General features: G+C 49.1%; 7 protein-coding genes across 7 annotated transcripts; 5 read left to right on the top strand and 2 right to left on the bottom strand.

Annotated features, from left to right (window-relative positions):
- Positions 1–530: 530 nt before the first annotated feature.
- Positions 531–4,184, top strand: BC939DRAFT_507826 (alanyl-tRNA synthetase; the record flags this gene model as incomplete). Its single annotated transcript, XM_051560927.1, has 8 exons — positions 531–686; positions 788–878; positions 1,011–1,108; positions 1,226–1,421; positions 1,518–2,062; positions 2,175–2,873; positions 2,973–3,367; positions 3,476–4,184. The coding sequence occupies 8 exons, from the start codon at positions 531–533 to the stop codon at positions 4,182–4,184; spliced, it is 2,889 nt and encodes a 962-aa protein (XP_051407041.1).
- An 807-nt stretch (positions 4,185–4,991) lies between these two features.
- On the bottom strand, positions 4,992–6,374 carry BC939DRAFT_467356 (SCP2 sterol-binding domain-containing protein). Its single transcript, XM_051557776.1, has one exon. It carries the CDS (start codon positions 5,875–5,877, stop codon positions 5,071–5,073), a length of 807 nt encoding a protein of 268 aa, XP_051407040.1. The 5' UTR covers positions 5,878–6,374; the 3' UTR covers positions 4,992–5,070.
- A 1,330-nt stretch (positions 6,375–7,704) lies between these two features.
- BC939DRAFT_467354 (uncharacterized protein) lies at positions 7,705–8,270 on the top strand. Its single transcript, XM_051557775.1, has one exon. The coding sequence runs from the start codon at positions 7,896–7,898 to the stop codon at positions 8,127–8,129; it is 234 nt and encodes a 77-aa protein (XP_051407039.1). The 5' UTR covers positions 7,705–7,895; the 3' UTR covers positions 8,130–8,270.
- Positions 8,122–9,228, top strand: BC939DRAFT_21136 (uncharacterized protein). The gene has a single exon (XM_051550707.1). The coding sequence runs from the start codon at positions 8,452–8,454 to the stop codon at positions 8,989–8,991; it is 540 nt and encodes a 179-aa protein (XP_051407038.1). The 5' UTR covers positions 8,122–8,451; the 3' UTR covers positions 8,992–9,228.
- A 61-nt stretch (positions 9,229–9,289) lies between these two features.
- BC939DRAFT_21106 (WD40-repeat-containing domain protein) lies at positions 9,290–11,402 on the bottom strand. The gene is made up of 5 exons (XM_051550705.1): positions 11,105–11,402; positions 10,553–10,989; positions 10,356–10,396; positions 9,947–10,240; positions 9,290–9,861 (listed from the first exon to the last, which is right to left on the bottom strand). Exons 1-5 carry the CDS (start codon positions 11,181–11,183, stop codon positions 9,588–9,590), a joined length of 1,125 nt encoding a protein of 374 aa, XP_051407037.1. The 5' UTR covers positions 11,184–11,402; the 3' UTR covers positions 9,290–9,587.
- A 78-nt stretch (positions 11,403–11,480) lies between these two features.
- On the top strand, positions 11,481–13,156 carry BC939DRAFT_507822 (uncharacterized protein; the record flags this gene model as incomplete). The annotated part of the gene is made up of 2 exons (XM_051560926.1): positions 11,481–11,601; positions 11,703–13,156. The coding sequence occupies 2 exons, from the start codon at positions 11,481–11,483 to the stop codon at positions 13,154–13,156; spliced, it is 1,575 nt and encodes a 524-aa protein (XP_051407036.1).
- Positions 13,157–13,360: 204 nt separating this feature from the next.
- BC939DRAFT_467350 (uncharacterized protein) lies at positions 13,361–14,960 on the top strand. Its single transcript, XM_051557774.1, has 4 exons — positions 13,361–13,570; positions 13,738–13,886; positions 14,040–14,185; positions 14,363–14,960. The coding sequence occupies exons 1-4, from the start codon at positions 13,553–13,555 to the stop codon at positions 14,797–14,799; spliced, it is 750 nt and encodes a 249-aa protein (XP_051407035.1). The 5' UTR covers positions 13,361–13,552; the 3' UTR covers positions 14,800–14,960.
- The last annotated feature ends 9 nt before the right edge of the window (positions 14,961–14,969 follow it).

Here is a 14,969-nt window from a genome sequence, read left to right as displayed (position 1 = left end):
AGAACACCGTGAATGCGATGTATGTTGAGACTATGATCAGCAAGCTCTCCTTTAGATGTAAACGCCGGTGTCCGAGTTCGAAGCAAGATATCGATAAAGCGTTGAGCCATGTGGCCCTTCGAGTGCATCCTGGATCCGATACGAACGGCAGCAGCAGCGGCAGGAGCAGAGACCGTTTCTTTGCCAGTATGTGCAGGACTCAGTGGAGACTCAGGATGGGTCCACCCTGAGTCACGTTTGAAGCCACAGGATTTTATTTTTTTTTGTTGCAGGGACGAGGACGCAGCCAAACAATAAAAGGGTCCTCTCTGGTCGTCCTCCTGTTCTGTGTCCTTTTTTTGCTGCCGTACCTTGCTTCCTCTCCTCCTCTTCTTCTCTCCATACCGTACGTCTTCATTGCCCAGCCCGATCAGAGAACCGAATCAAATCCACCTCGCTCTCAAGTCGATCCCACCAAGCTAACCCTTACCTCCTTACACCCTCTCCTACCACCTCCTTCTACTCCTCCGCCCCCTCACAGGTCAACCGAAATGTCATTCCGCCCCGACTACTGGACTGCCTCCAAGGTCCGCGAGACCTTCATCTCCTTCTTCCGCGACTCGCACGCACACACCTTCGTGCCAAGCTCATCGACCATCCCTCACGATGACCCCACCCTCCTCTTCGCAAACGCTGGCATGAACCAGGTACCTTTCTTTGCTTCGCTCTCCTCTGCACTGATCAACGCTGAACAAAGAGCCCCTTTTGCCATGTGCTCACCAAAGCTGCTTCCTTTCTTCTCTTTTAGTACAAACCAATCTTCTTGGGAACCATCGATCCCAACTCCGAGTTCGGCAGGCTCACACGCGCAGTCAACTCTCAAAAGTGCATTCGTGCCGGTATGTGAACTTGCTTTTTTCGCTGTGAAGTTTATTCTGGGCTACTGGAGTGTGGGAAACCAAGAGCCTCGAACAGGCCCTCCTTTTTTTTTTTTCCTCCGAACTGCGGCTAACCACTAGTTATTCTGATAGGTGGAAAGCATAACGATCTCGAGGATGTCGGGAAGGACACATACCATCACACCTACTTTGAGATGTTGGGCAACTGGTCCTTTGGAGACTACTTCAAGGTACATCTTGACTGGTTTTTTTTTTTCCTTTTTTCCTTTTTTTCTTTTTTTCTTTTTTTGGACAAGTCATCGGCCTATCATGAACCACTCTCTAATCCGTACTAAACATATTTGTAGAAAGAGGCAATCGATATGGGATGGAAGTTGTTGACCGAAGTCTATGGTCTTCCCAAGGATCGTCTCTACGTCACTTACTTTGGCGGTGATGAGAAGCAGGGACTCCAGCCCGATTTGGAGGCCAAGGAGCTCTGGCTCAAAGTCGGTGTTCCCGAGAACCGCATCCTCCCCGGAAGCGCCAAGGACAACTTCTGGGGTATGTCGTTTGACATTCTGCGCAGTGTTACATCGAGGGATATGAATACTGCTGATGCTAATAATCATTGTATCTTTATGTCTTTATGATAAATAGAGATGGGCGAACAGGGACCTTGCGGACCTTGCTCAGAAATTCACTACGATCGTATCGGAGGTCGCGATGTCGCTCACTTGGTAAACCAGGATGATCCCAACGTGCTTGAGGTCTGGAATCTGGTCTTCATGTCTTTCAACCGCGAGGCCGATGGTTCCTTGCGCTCCCTCCCCAACAAACACATTGATACCGGCATGGGCTTCGAGCGTTTGGTTTCAATTCTTCAAGACAAGTCTTCCAACTACGACACTGATGTTTTCGAGCCCATTTTCAAAGCCATCCAGACCGTCACTGGAGTTCGCTCTTACACTGGATTGCTGGGCGCTGAGGACAAGGATGGCATCGACATGGCCTACAGAGTTATCGCCGACCACGTCCGCACCTTGACCTTTGCCATTTCGGATGGTGGTGTGCCCAGCAATGAGGGTCGTGGCTACGTCCTCAGACGCATCCTTCGTCGCGGCTGTCGTTATGCCCGCAGAAAGTTCAACGTCCAGATTGGATCATTCTTTTCCTCTTTGGTGGATACGGTCATTGCCGAATTCGTACGTATACATGTGTTTCTTTTATCGTGAAAGATCTGAAGATTTTAGCCTTTCATTTTGACTGACATTGTTCATAAATACTGCATCTACATTGTGGTGATTGTGTGTATAGGGCGATGCTTTCCCAGAGATCAGAAACCGCGTTGACGATGTCAAGGAGATTTTGAATGAGGAAGAGGATGCTTTCTCGCGCACTCTGGATCGCGGCGAGAAGCTGTTCGATGGATACCTGCAGAAGGCTATCGACTCCAAGTCAACTCATCTCTCGGGAGCCGATGTCTGGCGCCTGTATGATACCTATGGATTCCCAGTCGACTTGACCCGCTTGATGGCCGAGGAGAACGGAGTCTCTGTGGATGAGGAGGAGTTCGCAAAACAACAGGAGGCTGCCAAGGCTCTTAGCAGAGCTGGCAAAGGCTCTGGCGCTGGCGCTGGAGAGACTGTCGCCTTTGATGTCCACGATATTGCTGCCGTTGAGGCCAAGGGAACTGTTCCCAAGACCGATGATTCTTTCAAGTACCAGTCCGGCAACATCAACGCCCATATCAAGTTGATCTACCGCAACCACGAATTCCCCAATGATACCTCCTCGATCGAGGATCAAAAGTCGTTCGGTATTCTCTTGGACCGCACCAACATGTACGCTGAGCAGGGAGGACAGGAGTATGACACTGGCAGCATCACTGTTGATGGCAAGGCCGAGTTTGTTGTCGAGAACGTCCAGGTCTATGGTGGCTATGTTTTGCACACCGGATACCTGAAGTACGGAACTTTCCAAGTCGGCGATGAGGTCGTTGTCCAGTTTGATGAGGTAAGACACAATCTTTAATCGCTCTTGAATGTGTGCTCGTGTATGTTATCATGGAGCATGAACCTAATAGTTTTTGTTCTCTTTTGTTCTATAACACAGCTCCGCCGCTGGCCACTCCGCAATAACCACACTGGAACCCATGTCCTCAACTATGCTCTTCGCGAGATCCTGGGCAATGTTGTCGATCAGAAGGGATCGTTGGTTGCACCTGAGAAGCTGCGCTTCGATTTCACATCCAAGGCCGGCATGACTCCTCTGCAGATTCACGAGACTGACTTGATTGTGAGCGACTTTATCAAACGCAATCTGGCTGTGTATTCCCAGGAAGTGCCCTTGAACATTGCCAAGCAAATCTACGGTCTTCGCGCTGTTTTTGGCGAGGTTTATCCCGATCCAGTTCGCGTTGTCAGCATTGGACACGATGTGAACGAGATTTTGAAGGATGTCTCAAACGAGAAGTGGGCCAAGACCAGTATTGAGTTCTGCGGTGGAACGTACGTGTGATCAGCATTGACATGTTATAGCAGTCCTTCAATTAATCCTTTCTTATGAGGAAACGCATACTAACAATTGACAACCATTTTCGCCATGTTTCCATATAGCCATGTTGCAAAGACCGCGGACATCAAGCAGTTTGTTATCATTGAGGAGACTGGTATCGCTAAGGGTATTCGCCGTATTGTTGCCGTGACCGGAGAGGAGGCCCACCAGGCTGAGAGAGTCGCCAAGGAGTTTGAGCAGAAGCTCAACCATGTCGGATCTGGCGTGCTGTCAAGCTCGGCCTTGGAGCAACAGCTCAAGGTTCTTGCCAAGGAGTTGGACGACATCGTGATCTCTGCATACCTCAAGTCTGTTTTCAAGGAGCGCTTTGCTGGTATCAAGAAGGCATTTGACGATGCTGATAAGGCACGCAAGGCCAAGCAGGTCAAGGACGCTGTTGACCAGTGCAAGCAATACTTTGAGGCCAGCCCCGAGTCGAAGGTGTTTGTCGCCCTGTTGGACGTTGGATCGAACGCCAAGGCCACTGGTGCTGTTGTGACGCATGTCAAGACGCAATTGAAGGACAAGGCTGCATACGTGTTCTCGGTGGATGAATCAAACGGCAAGGTGTCGCACGCATGTGTGGTTGGTCAGACGATCCTGGATGGTGGACGTTTGAAGGCAACAGAATGGGCCGATGTTGTGGTGAAGATCATTGGCGGTCGCAAGGGTGGCAAGGATGACTCTGCCCAGGGCGCAGGCGAACATGCAGACAAGGTCCAGGAGGCATTGGACGAGGCCAGGAAGTTTGCCGAGTCGAAGCTGAACTAGACGAATGACAAGTCTTATATGCATATCTCCCGCGTTTTCTCTTTTCCCATCTCTGTTATTGTTTGCTATTTCGTTTTTTGTGGCCTTTGTCGTTCTTATAATAAATGATTCAGGATAATAGTCTATACAACTACACTTTCTACGGTTGTATATAGTACGCTTTGGTGTGCATTAGCGTGAACCATGGATAGAAAACTCGCTTTTGCGTGAAGGATGTGTACGCGACGGGTGGAGGAGGGCATCCCCGCAAACGAGATGTTCGCGAGTATCTCATGCGCGTTTTTTTTTTCTTTGTCTAAAGGTGGAAGGGAGGAGCATGTCCCTTTTGATATGCACTCTGCTCTGCCGTACAACCTTGTTCACTGGATCTTAACCTTACGCGTTTCGAATGTGTATTCAAGCTCGTCTGGTAGACGTTTTTCCATCCTGATACGTGTGCTCGGCCCTAAGAACAATGACGATTCGGGGTGGGGGGGGGTTGATTCATACAACGTTGAGGCATAGACAATGGGGGTCCCTGGTGCCGAACGTAAATAGACTAGTAGTCTCCATCTCTCTTCGTGTTGAAGGTCGTGGGGCTATGTGTGTGTGCAACGACTGCCAAGAGGCTCAGAGACGCTCATGCACTGATTTATTAAGGGTGGACAGGATTCTGACGTTTAAAGAGAACATGGAGGAAGGAGAGTATATACCACTGAAACAGCCCCGAAGAGAGTCAGAGGATGAGGACGAAATAGAATCCTTTTTGTGCATATACTCATCCATAGTAGCAACAGAAACGTTTTTTTTTTTTTTATATATTGAGATGTTGGTGTTTTATAATTGGTATCGAGCTGAAAAAAATAAAGGAGCGAGAAAGAAGTGTGTGTGTGTTGGGGGGGCTACTTTACAACTTGGCCTGCTTCTGCCCAAAGAATCCAATCTTCTCCTGTGTATCCTTCATCATCGTGTCCAGCTTCAAGGCCAACATGATCGCGCCCTTGACTTTGATCTTTCCCGTCATGAACGCCTTCTGTCCGTTGGTCTTGCCCATGAACAGATCCACAAAGTCCTTATCCTTCATTTCCAGTGTAATATCCGGCTTCAGTCCGTCGATCTTGCCCTTCTTCATCTGACCAAGGCCGTTCTTCATGTCCATCATCCAAACCGCGGTGTCGCCCTTGCCGTTCTTCACATTGAACAAGAACACGCCCTTGACCTTCGCGACCTCGGCCTTGCGTTCCTCCTCCGTAAGCACCTGGAGGTACTCTGCAATCTGGAGAATCAAATAGCTCGACTCGAAGCCATCGTATCCCAAATCACTCTCGGCACCCTTGGGTGGGCCCATGCCCAGGGATCGGAAGATCACATCGAGCTTCATGGCCATCATCATCGGGCCCTTGAGTCCGATCCTGTCGGTGATGAAGGCACGGGCGCCTGAGAGATCACCCGTGGCGAGGGCGACCATGTCATCGTCGACGAGGTACATGGTGATGTCGGGGGTACCGGGGGCGGGTCCTGGTTTGATGATACCTTGGTTCTTGACCTCGGCGTGCCAGACCTTGACCTCGGCGTTCGGGGACTTGTCCCTCTTGACCTGGAATTCAAAGATGCCGTTCACTTGCTTGACGAGGTCCTGACGCTCCTGGGGGGTGAAGGCGTCGAGGGCTTCGTTGAGGCGAGCAAAGATTTCGTCGGATTGGAAGGTTGACATGATTGTGTGATGTGTGCTTTTTTTTTTTGTCGTTGCTGTTGCTGTTGTTGCTGTTATTGCTGCTGGTGCGGTAAGACGCGTTTTGGTTGGTTCTGGCGTTTGGCTGTTGAGGAGGAATGAGGAGAGAAAGTGGATGAGGAATGGAATTGCAGAGTGATGAGGAACCCTTTTATACAAGGGAGGGGAGAAGAGGGGGTGTAACTGAAAAAAAAAAATAGTGGGAACCGGCTGAGCAGAAGCAGCAAAGCGGAATTTGGGTTAAGGTGAATCTTATTTCTCTTTGTTGTGGGGCGGGTTCGGATCCTTTTCACTGCCTGTCTTCTAGGATTGATTGTTCAACCCAACTTCCCAACGCGTTGCAAACACGCGGATCGGAAAGATGGATAGCTGGACTGGGTCAGGAAACTCGTTCGAGAATAGAGAGAGAGGAAGCGAACATGTGTATGTGTGTACGTGTGGGAGTGTGGGAGTGGGTGAGTGAGTGAGTGAGTGAGTGTGTGAGTGAGTGGGAATGCGAGAGACAGAAGTAGCCAAGACTGCAGGATACGGATGGAAGCAAGCAGCAAAAAACAAGAAAGCGGGCATGGACAAGTTATCAAGTTATTCTCGCGAGCCCATTGGCTGACAGCCGCAGCCGTGAGCCGCGGGCAGGGGCATTTTTCTTCTCCCTACCCCACACATCAAACACCACACATGAAATGAGAGACTGGGACGATCCTTTTCCGCACTGCCCCAGCATGTGAAGAGAGAGAGTTCTGAGCCGCTGTCGCATAAGAAAACTAACACACACATACGTTCATACATACACACGCACACACATACACGCATACACGGCACTACAGCTTGTCCTCTCTTCGCGTTCGACCAACAAAGTACGTTTTACAAGTTCCTGCCCCGTAAAACTTCCCTAGAATTGTTCGTCAACCCGGATGCTGCATCCTCCAAGGACAGTTGCCAACGATCGAGTGGCTGTGTGTAATTACATGGATGCAAACGAATCCAGACCCTCTCCATGGTGGGCATCCTTCTCAGTGTAGCAAAACAGGCATTGGGAAGATCATACGGTGACCTCGCGAGAGGGGAGAGCACATGACAAAATCCGGAGCCGCCGTTACACGGGTCGTTTCTAAATCGTGCTTCGCGCGGACGGGTTCTTGGCATTTTCTCTTTACGTCATTTATTTTACAATTGTCGCCCCGAGAAATAAAAAATATTTATATTTGTTGTCGGGTTATGAATTATTGAAAGAACGTCGCGCTTCTTCAACTTTGTTGGTTTTTGCTTCCATGCATTTTTTTGTCTCTGTTCTGTGCAACAACGACGAATAAGGGGACCAGGCCGTAAATCGCGGTGTACGCATGCAACATGACGGCGAATGTTAGGGAATGGGGTGAGCAAAAGAACATGAAAGGACACCACGTGCGTGCAAGCCGAGAACCGAGATCGTCTTCCCTCCCAATACCGCATGCCTGCCTTGCTTGCCAAGCAATGGGTCGTCCCTATATTTCTCTCCCTCTTCTCTCTCTCTTCCTCTTTCTTTCTTTTCTTCCCTCATTGCTCGCACTTGCATACAAATCCGTCCGCTCTCCTGAATAGATTGAGCACTCCATGCTACTGCCATTGAGAGCCAATGGCCAGATACTTCACAGTCTTTAGGGACGATCGTCCTCCCCTCTCCTCGCCGTGGACAGGTCGAACAGGGGCACTGCACGACTTGAGTATACGTATCCAATGGTTGACAGGGGAGAACAGAGCAGAACAGGGCAGAACAGAGCAGAACAGCACAGCATAGCACAGTTGAAAAGACAGAGACAGAGACAGAGAGAGAGAGAGAGAGAGAGTGTGTGTGTGTGTGTGTGTGTGAGTAAAGTGAGACGAACAAAGTGTCGCGTCGTGTCGCGCAGTCCAGTCCATGTGGTCACAGACACACCTTGCGTCCAGACACGCCTGAACGCGTGGCGTTTCAGATCGAGTCTGATTTTTTCTATAGGCGGATAGTGTTTGAGGATCGGGCGGGTATGATCATATTTACCTTCCTTTTTTGGAACCTTCGACAGACGAACCAATCGCGCGTTCCCCTGTCCGTCTCCTTCTCTCGTTGTTTTGCTCGCTCGCTCGTTGTTCTCCTGCCCTTGCCTCTCACTCACTCACACACTCACTCACTCACCCACTCACTCTCGCACCCTCTCGAACAGTCTCTCCGCTTCTATTTTTTTTTTCTGTATACCCACATCTCTGTGCAGTGTATATAGAGCTTCAATAGCCTGTTTTTCACTATGGGGTGCCCACTCTTTTGTTGCTTCCCCCCTCTCTTGCCATATCTTCATCCAAACACTCACTCATTCCTTCATTTACTCCTTCATTCATCTATTCATTCATCTATTCATTCATCTATTCATTCATTAATTCATTCATCTATTCATTCATTAATTCAATCCCCTGGCTCCATTGCATCGCTTCGGGTTCTATCAATGCTGCCGATCGCAGCAATCCCTTCCTTTTAACCCTCCTTCAATTCAGTCCACTCAACGCATACTTTCCGACGTACAAACACCCTGCCCACCCTGCCCAATCATGAATGCAGGTGGCGCCGAATTGTTCAAAACCATATGCGCCGACTTTGAAGACATCCTCCCAAACGATCTCCATGACTCCTTCTCCAAGATTCTCGGCGCACAGTACCTTCACGAAACCAACCACCCTCATCACCAACAACAAGTCCGCGGCATCGTCTGGGGTGCAAGTCTTCGACCCATCATCTCGCTCCATGTCCAGATCACCGAATTCATCCTCACCCTCACAGGTACACCCCGTCCAATCCACGTCCACTTTCTCTACCTCGAAGCCTCGCCACAAACTTATCTCTCGGATGAGGCCCTCAGGGCCCTCGGCATTGAGGACATGGTCGTCGTCGGTGAGGCTCAAGAGCGCTCCAGTACTGGTTCCATGCGCTTGCCCCTGAAGGTCAACGGGTACACCCTCTTGGTCGCCAGATCGCCCTCTGACGCTCACTTTGCGCACCTCAACATCCTCGGCCAAGACTTTATCCAGCTCACTCGTGCAAAGGTCTTCTTCGGCGGCGACATACCGCGCTTCGAGATCAGCTTTGCATAAATCATTTAATCAACTACTATCCCATTGTCCTGTTACTCCCGCCACTCCTCTGTCCTACTCGCATCTCAAGTCCATGAAAAGTCCATGAAAAATCCATAGAATCTATCCAAAATAATGAATACAGTTCATGTGCCTTTTTTTTTTTGTTTTGTCGATATGAATGTCCATGACCATGTATAATACATCAGTTCTGCCGACGAGTTACAGCGTTGTGGTGCTACATGTTCTTTGTCTCTGTTGTTGTTGAATTTGAGTCCTGCTCATTATCCTGTCTCGTAATGCCCCGTTCCCTCTGCTGTCCATTGTTCTCCATGTGTGTCAGCCATTATTGAGTTCCTTGTCCTTTCTGGAAACTGGATCGTTATCACGAAAAGATAGAGTAAACAAAAACAACAAGGCGCATAAAGGAGATTGCAAGGCCGAGTACCTTTTTTTGTTCTTCTTCAGTTTATTGTCTTCTTGCTCTCACAATAATGGGTCCATTGTGGCAAGATAGTCATGATGAATACAACAACAATTCACGACCCCTTCAAGTATCATCCAGTTCCGAGTTTCGAACGGTCGTCATTGGAAAGTCGTTCCAGGCGCCTGTGTCCTTATATGTGGAGGTTGCCCATTCCCCTGGTGATGTTGTTGGCGTTCCAGACAATCAGCCTTCCATCAATCCCAGAGGTCGAGTACTGGTCAACATGATCGCGAGATCCAGCATAAGCACGGATAGAGTTGATGGTGTTCTGGTGATGAGTCAGGACTTCAGTGTCGTTTGAGGAGGTTGACTGAGCACGGCTGTCCATGCGGCGGAAAGTATCTCTAGCAGTGATTCCTACATCAGCCTTCTTGACAGCAGAGTCCAACGAAGCCGAGAATGCCCTGCGTCATGAACAAAACGAGAAGATGACTATAAATATAATGCAATTGCGGACATAAACACCAATGTGTCCCTCCACTACATTACCATTGCTGTCCCTTGGTCTCAAACAGATGAGGAGCACAATCGTGTCCAGCAGCAACGATCTGGTGCTCGTTCAACCAGATTACAGAGAGATAGGGAAGGAAGTTAGATCGGACCGTCTGAACAGCTCCGGTGCCAGGGCTGACCATGGTGATTGTCGAATCGTGTCCACTGAAGGCGAGGGAATCACCGTTGGGCGAGAATGCAACGCTGTGGACCCATCCTCCTGTGCCGCTGGAAAACTCGCCGCAGACAGTATTGAAAGGCAGCTTCTCGCCCCAAGGGGATGGGGCAGGCCTATCAATAAGCGCAAAAAAAAAAAAAAAAAAAAAAACGTATATTACCATCACAGTTACTTCACATAGGCCGATGTGTGAATAGAGTATGTGTGAATAGAGTAATGTAACCATACCTCTTGTCGACGCCCTTGATGAAGGCAGAAAATACGCGCGCCTATGAAAACGGTAGTGATTAGATTAACGTGCCTGAAAAATGCGCTAAATCCTTCTTGGACTAGTCGGAATGATGGCTAATGCGCTAACCAAATTAGTCGCTCTGACCGAATCAATTGAGCGAATGCCTTCCCCAATTGATGGTCGCTATGTTTACCTTCATATCAGCGCATCCAGCAGCGAGCAGGACGTTGTTTGGATGCCAGTCCAGACTGAGGACAGTGCTGCGAATAGGCTTCTTGAGGTGCTTGGACACCCACCAGTCGTTGCCCTCCTCGAAATAACAGACGCTGATACAGCGCGAACCAGACGCCACCGCAAACTTGTCCTCCTCGGGCGACCAACGGACAAAGGTCGCAGCACGGTTGATGCGCAGGAGCACCAAGGTGGGTTTCCACTGCTGCGAGGCCTGGTCAAGGTTCCAGACGTAGGCATTCCTGTCCTGGGAGCAGGTCACTATTCTGTTGGACTTGGGGGCCCAGTCGATGGATGTCACGGGCTTGTCGTGCTCGGCCAAAGCCCAAGCCAAGGTCCAGCCAGCACTAGCCTTACGAAAGATGTTGACGACATTGGAGTTGAAGCAGACTGCCAGCTCTACAAATAATTTATGGGAGAGGGCATGGAGTAATTTAGTAAATAGTGAGAGGCGAGTACTGCAGAGGCACGATATGGTTTGTGGTTGAGATAGGAATTTGTCGACGTTTATTACCAGTGTGGTCCTGGTTGAAGGCGTGGCACGAGATGGGACCGAGACCGAACTCATAGACGATGGGCGACTCTGCAGACATGGCTCAGGGCAAAGACTTGAAGAAGAACAGAGAGTTATATTTTAAGCTAAAAGAGAGAGGGAAGTGTCGGACGCTAGCAGTCTACGACGTGAAAGGGAATGGAAGTAATGGGAAGGATGATGATGATGGCGATGAATAAGAGAAGGGAAGGTCGGTAAAAAAAAGGGGGAATATGTCTAAGAGCGTCATGATGATCCTTAATTTTGTAATTGAATGTGCAGCAAAAACCACAGCTCTCTGGGAAAACCCCCATTGAGCCAAGACATCGGTTGAATTTACATTCAACTCATCAAGACCATGGACGAAGTGCGAGAATACCATCGTCAACGGGTCAGGCAGGCACTCCTCCGTAGCGCTAGTCCCGGGAGTGGCGCCAGCCACGACTGCAACCAGGTGATCAATGCCTCATTGTCTGCAGGTGAGATGGGCATGGCATGGACGCGCTTTGCCGCCAAACAATGCTCTTTTTCACACGTATCCTGATCCCAATCAACCAATCATATTCTTTACATTCTACAGCCGAGAGGGTCCTCCATATCCCAGAACTTGCCCATCTCATACTCAAGCTCACCCCGCTACGGGCTTGGCCCTCGTTCTGTCGCGTCTCGAAGTGGTGTGCCCAAATCACGCTCCCGATCATCTGGAAAACCGTTTCTTGCAGGACGAACAGGACCTATACAATGATTGCACCGCATTTTTATAAGCATATACATCTCATACAGATGCTTGCCTTCCCAGGACCACGGAGTAGTGCAATATCGCGTTTTGTGGAAGAGACTGCCTGGATACACGAACTCAACTTGACATCACTGAACCTCCGAGAGTCCGGGGTGACGACAGAACAACTCGTATGGTTGCTACAGCATTCTCCAAAGCTGCGCTCGATCGATATCGTGGGATGCCGAAGCCTGGAGCAGCACCCATTGCAGACCCTTCACCCATACACACATCTCGAAGCCATAGCTTTCACATACGATGACCCATTCCCAGCGTCAGGGCGCTATCCCGAGAACGTGCTAGGATCTTGGCCGGCTCTCAGGCACCTAAATTTATCTGGATACGTTCTCTCCAAGGATAGGGCCGCCTTTCCTGTATTCCTGAGCGAGAACACAAGTTTGTTGAACTTGAAATCGTTGGAGCTGGTGCAGCTGCCAGAATGGGCCGACAGAGCTCTCACAAAACTTATCGGCAGTGGCAATCAACTCTCCAGTTTATCACTGACGGGATGCAACTTTACTCCTCAGGAGCTGATCGATCTGTCGCCATCTTTACACTCTCTATCTTCACTCACGATCCGGATTTGCTCCCAAATCAAAACGGAACACTGTTTGTCGATACTACAATCACTCCCTCGGATCCGTCATCTCGACTTGGGGGGCTGTTTTACGTCTGACTGGTTCGAAGAATTTGTTAGAATAATGCCCCATATTGTTTCGCTGACTCTGACGTGCGACGAAATTTCGTCCGCTGGGCTGAAGCAGGTTTTCATGAACTGTCGTGCACTCCGTTGTCAGATCATCTATACCTCCTTAGGACCGAACTCGATCACGACCTTGTTTGGAGGCGAACCATGGAACTGCCTACATCTTCAAGAGCTGAGATTGAGCGGCAGTGATTGGTCTCCTGCAGGATGGAAAGATAGGAGTGGAATGATGAAAATCATGTGGTCCAGGTTGGCGACCCTCAAGCGATTACGCGTTTTGGTACTGCAGAACGATATCGGTACTCATCAACTGAAAAATGAACTGGGGGTTACGCAGCTGGGAAATCTCCCTCAACTCGAGCTGCTTTGTCTGACAGGATTCGGGATCTGGCACTACAAGGATGTATGGTGGATTGCGGAGTCGCTACCAGAGCTAGACAGGTTTTGCTACGCGCCCAAGGAGATGAGTACGCCTCTCTGGTCATGGCTCCGTCTGAATCGACCGGACGTGTGGATCATTCCTCTGAAAACAGATGCGGCCCTTGGATGATGGCGTCTGATTGTCTTTTTTTTTTCTGCAATAAAACATATCAGGATGATGTCGATCATGATATGAGCCATCAGTATGCTCGACAGACTGCTCTCTGTTATATTTTTGGGTGTAGCCGAGCACAGACAAGCGTAGGTGAAGCATGGGCGCGTAAATGGCATGGCCATGACAATGGCTGTCTCGGCCCAGTTATGCACCGCTCCATGACATCAACATTGCTATGTGACCTATATAACCCTTACCTTTCTACTCCTCTCTCTCTCTCTCTCTTTCTCTTTTCTACTTTTCATCTTTTCCTTCCCTTTCCTTCCACGTAAGCATACATTTACAACCATCCACTTGAATAAAACCAGCGTACCCACTTACACCTATATTCAAACAACCGCCACGTCCAACATGGAGGAACATCTCACTGTAAGTTCATGTGCTCGGCTTTGATCTACTTTGATCTGCTATGGCAACTCTTGCAGCTATACGGTGTGACATCTTGCGTTTAACTTCATTCTCTAGTATATTTGCTGAAAAAAAAAAAAGAAAAAAAGAAAACTAATGATACTAATGATACTAATGATAAAAAATAGATGCCCACCCACAAATGCCATGAGGCCAAGGAGTCCGAGGGCCAGACCACCTCAGGTATCGCGGCGCTTTCTGCCGGTGCAGCGATGCTCCAGAGCTTCAAGCCCCTCGGCGGTATCTGTGAAGCCCTCTGCGGTCTGCACTTGTATCCGTAAGTTGGTTTTTTTTTTTTAAAAAAAAAAAGTGTTCATGTGTCTGCTTCTTTTTCTATGGATTATCAGTTGAAATTAATACGCTATTAATTTATTTTACTCCTTTTTCATTTTATTTCTCTTGATGGGTAACCGTGCATGGACGGATGTAGAGAAGACCCCAAGCGCCAGGTGATCGCGTACCACTACTGCCATGTGATCGATGAAGACCGCCGCCAGTGTTTGCTTTATGACAGCGATAGCGTGGATGCCAAACTGATCGGGGTCGAATACGTCATTTCTGAGAAGCTGTTCAAGTGTGAGTGCGAAGTTTCAAGTATTTTGTTTCAAAAAAAAAAAAAAAAAAAAAAAAAGAGAGAAAAAAAATAATAATTGGTGTGCACAGCATGAACAATTTTTCTCACCTCGCCCATTTCTATTTCTATTTTTTTTTTTTTTTTTTTTTTTTTTTGGTGTGTCTGGCGGGCACAAACAGCACTCGACGACAACGAAAAGAAGTACTGGCACTCACACAAGTACGAGGTCGAGTCCGGTCTGCTCGTCCAGGTCAGTAAGAGTCTCGTCCCCGAGACCGTCGTCCAAGCGGCCGAGCTCGTCGCACTCCAGGCCCTCGTCAACACCTACGGCAAAACTATCCAGCTCTGGCCCGTGGACGACCAAGGCGAGTGTTCCAGCAAGGTCCCCACGGGCCCGCCCCAGGTCCTCTTCAGCTTCACCCGCGACGACCAGGTCAACCCCGACCTCCTCGCCCGGCGTGATCAACAAATGGGCATCTCCACCGCCGCTAAGCGCAAGGAACGAGAGGGAAAGATTCAGGGAAACCCCGTGGCGGAGGGGGCCGATCAGTGGTTGAAGGGCAATCCCTGGCAGATCTATGATGAGGGCTCCCATGTCTCTGTGAAGAAGGTCTAAGTGATGAAGGGGGGGGGGGGGAAGGAACGTTTCTCTTGGGAAAAAGAAAAAAAAAACTAATTTTTCTCACGGACCTTGGGGCGCATACATCTCATTTCAAATGCAATTTGTAGTCTAGCGGCATCCTAATTTGCAAATAAAATTCACAAAGAAAAAAACGGAACTACAAA

This window comes from Gamsiella multidivaricata (genome assembly GCF_025024155.1).
Source record: "Gamsiella multidivaricata strain RSA 2152 chromosome Unknown BC939scaffold_107, whole genome shotgun sequence".
NCBI lineage: Eukaryota > Fungi > Mortierellomycota > Mortierellomycetes > Mortierellales > Mortierellaceae > Gamsiella > Gamsiella multidivaricata.
The sequence above is the reverse complement of the archived record's forward strand: the minus strand, read 5'-3'. Positions and strand labels throughout refer to the sequence as shown.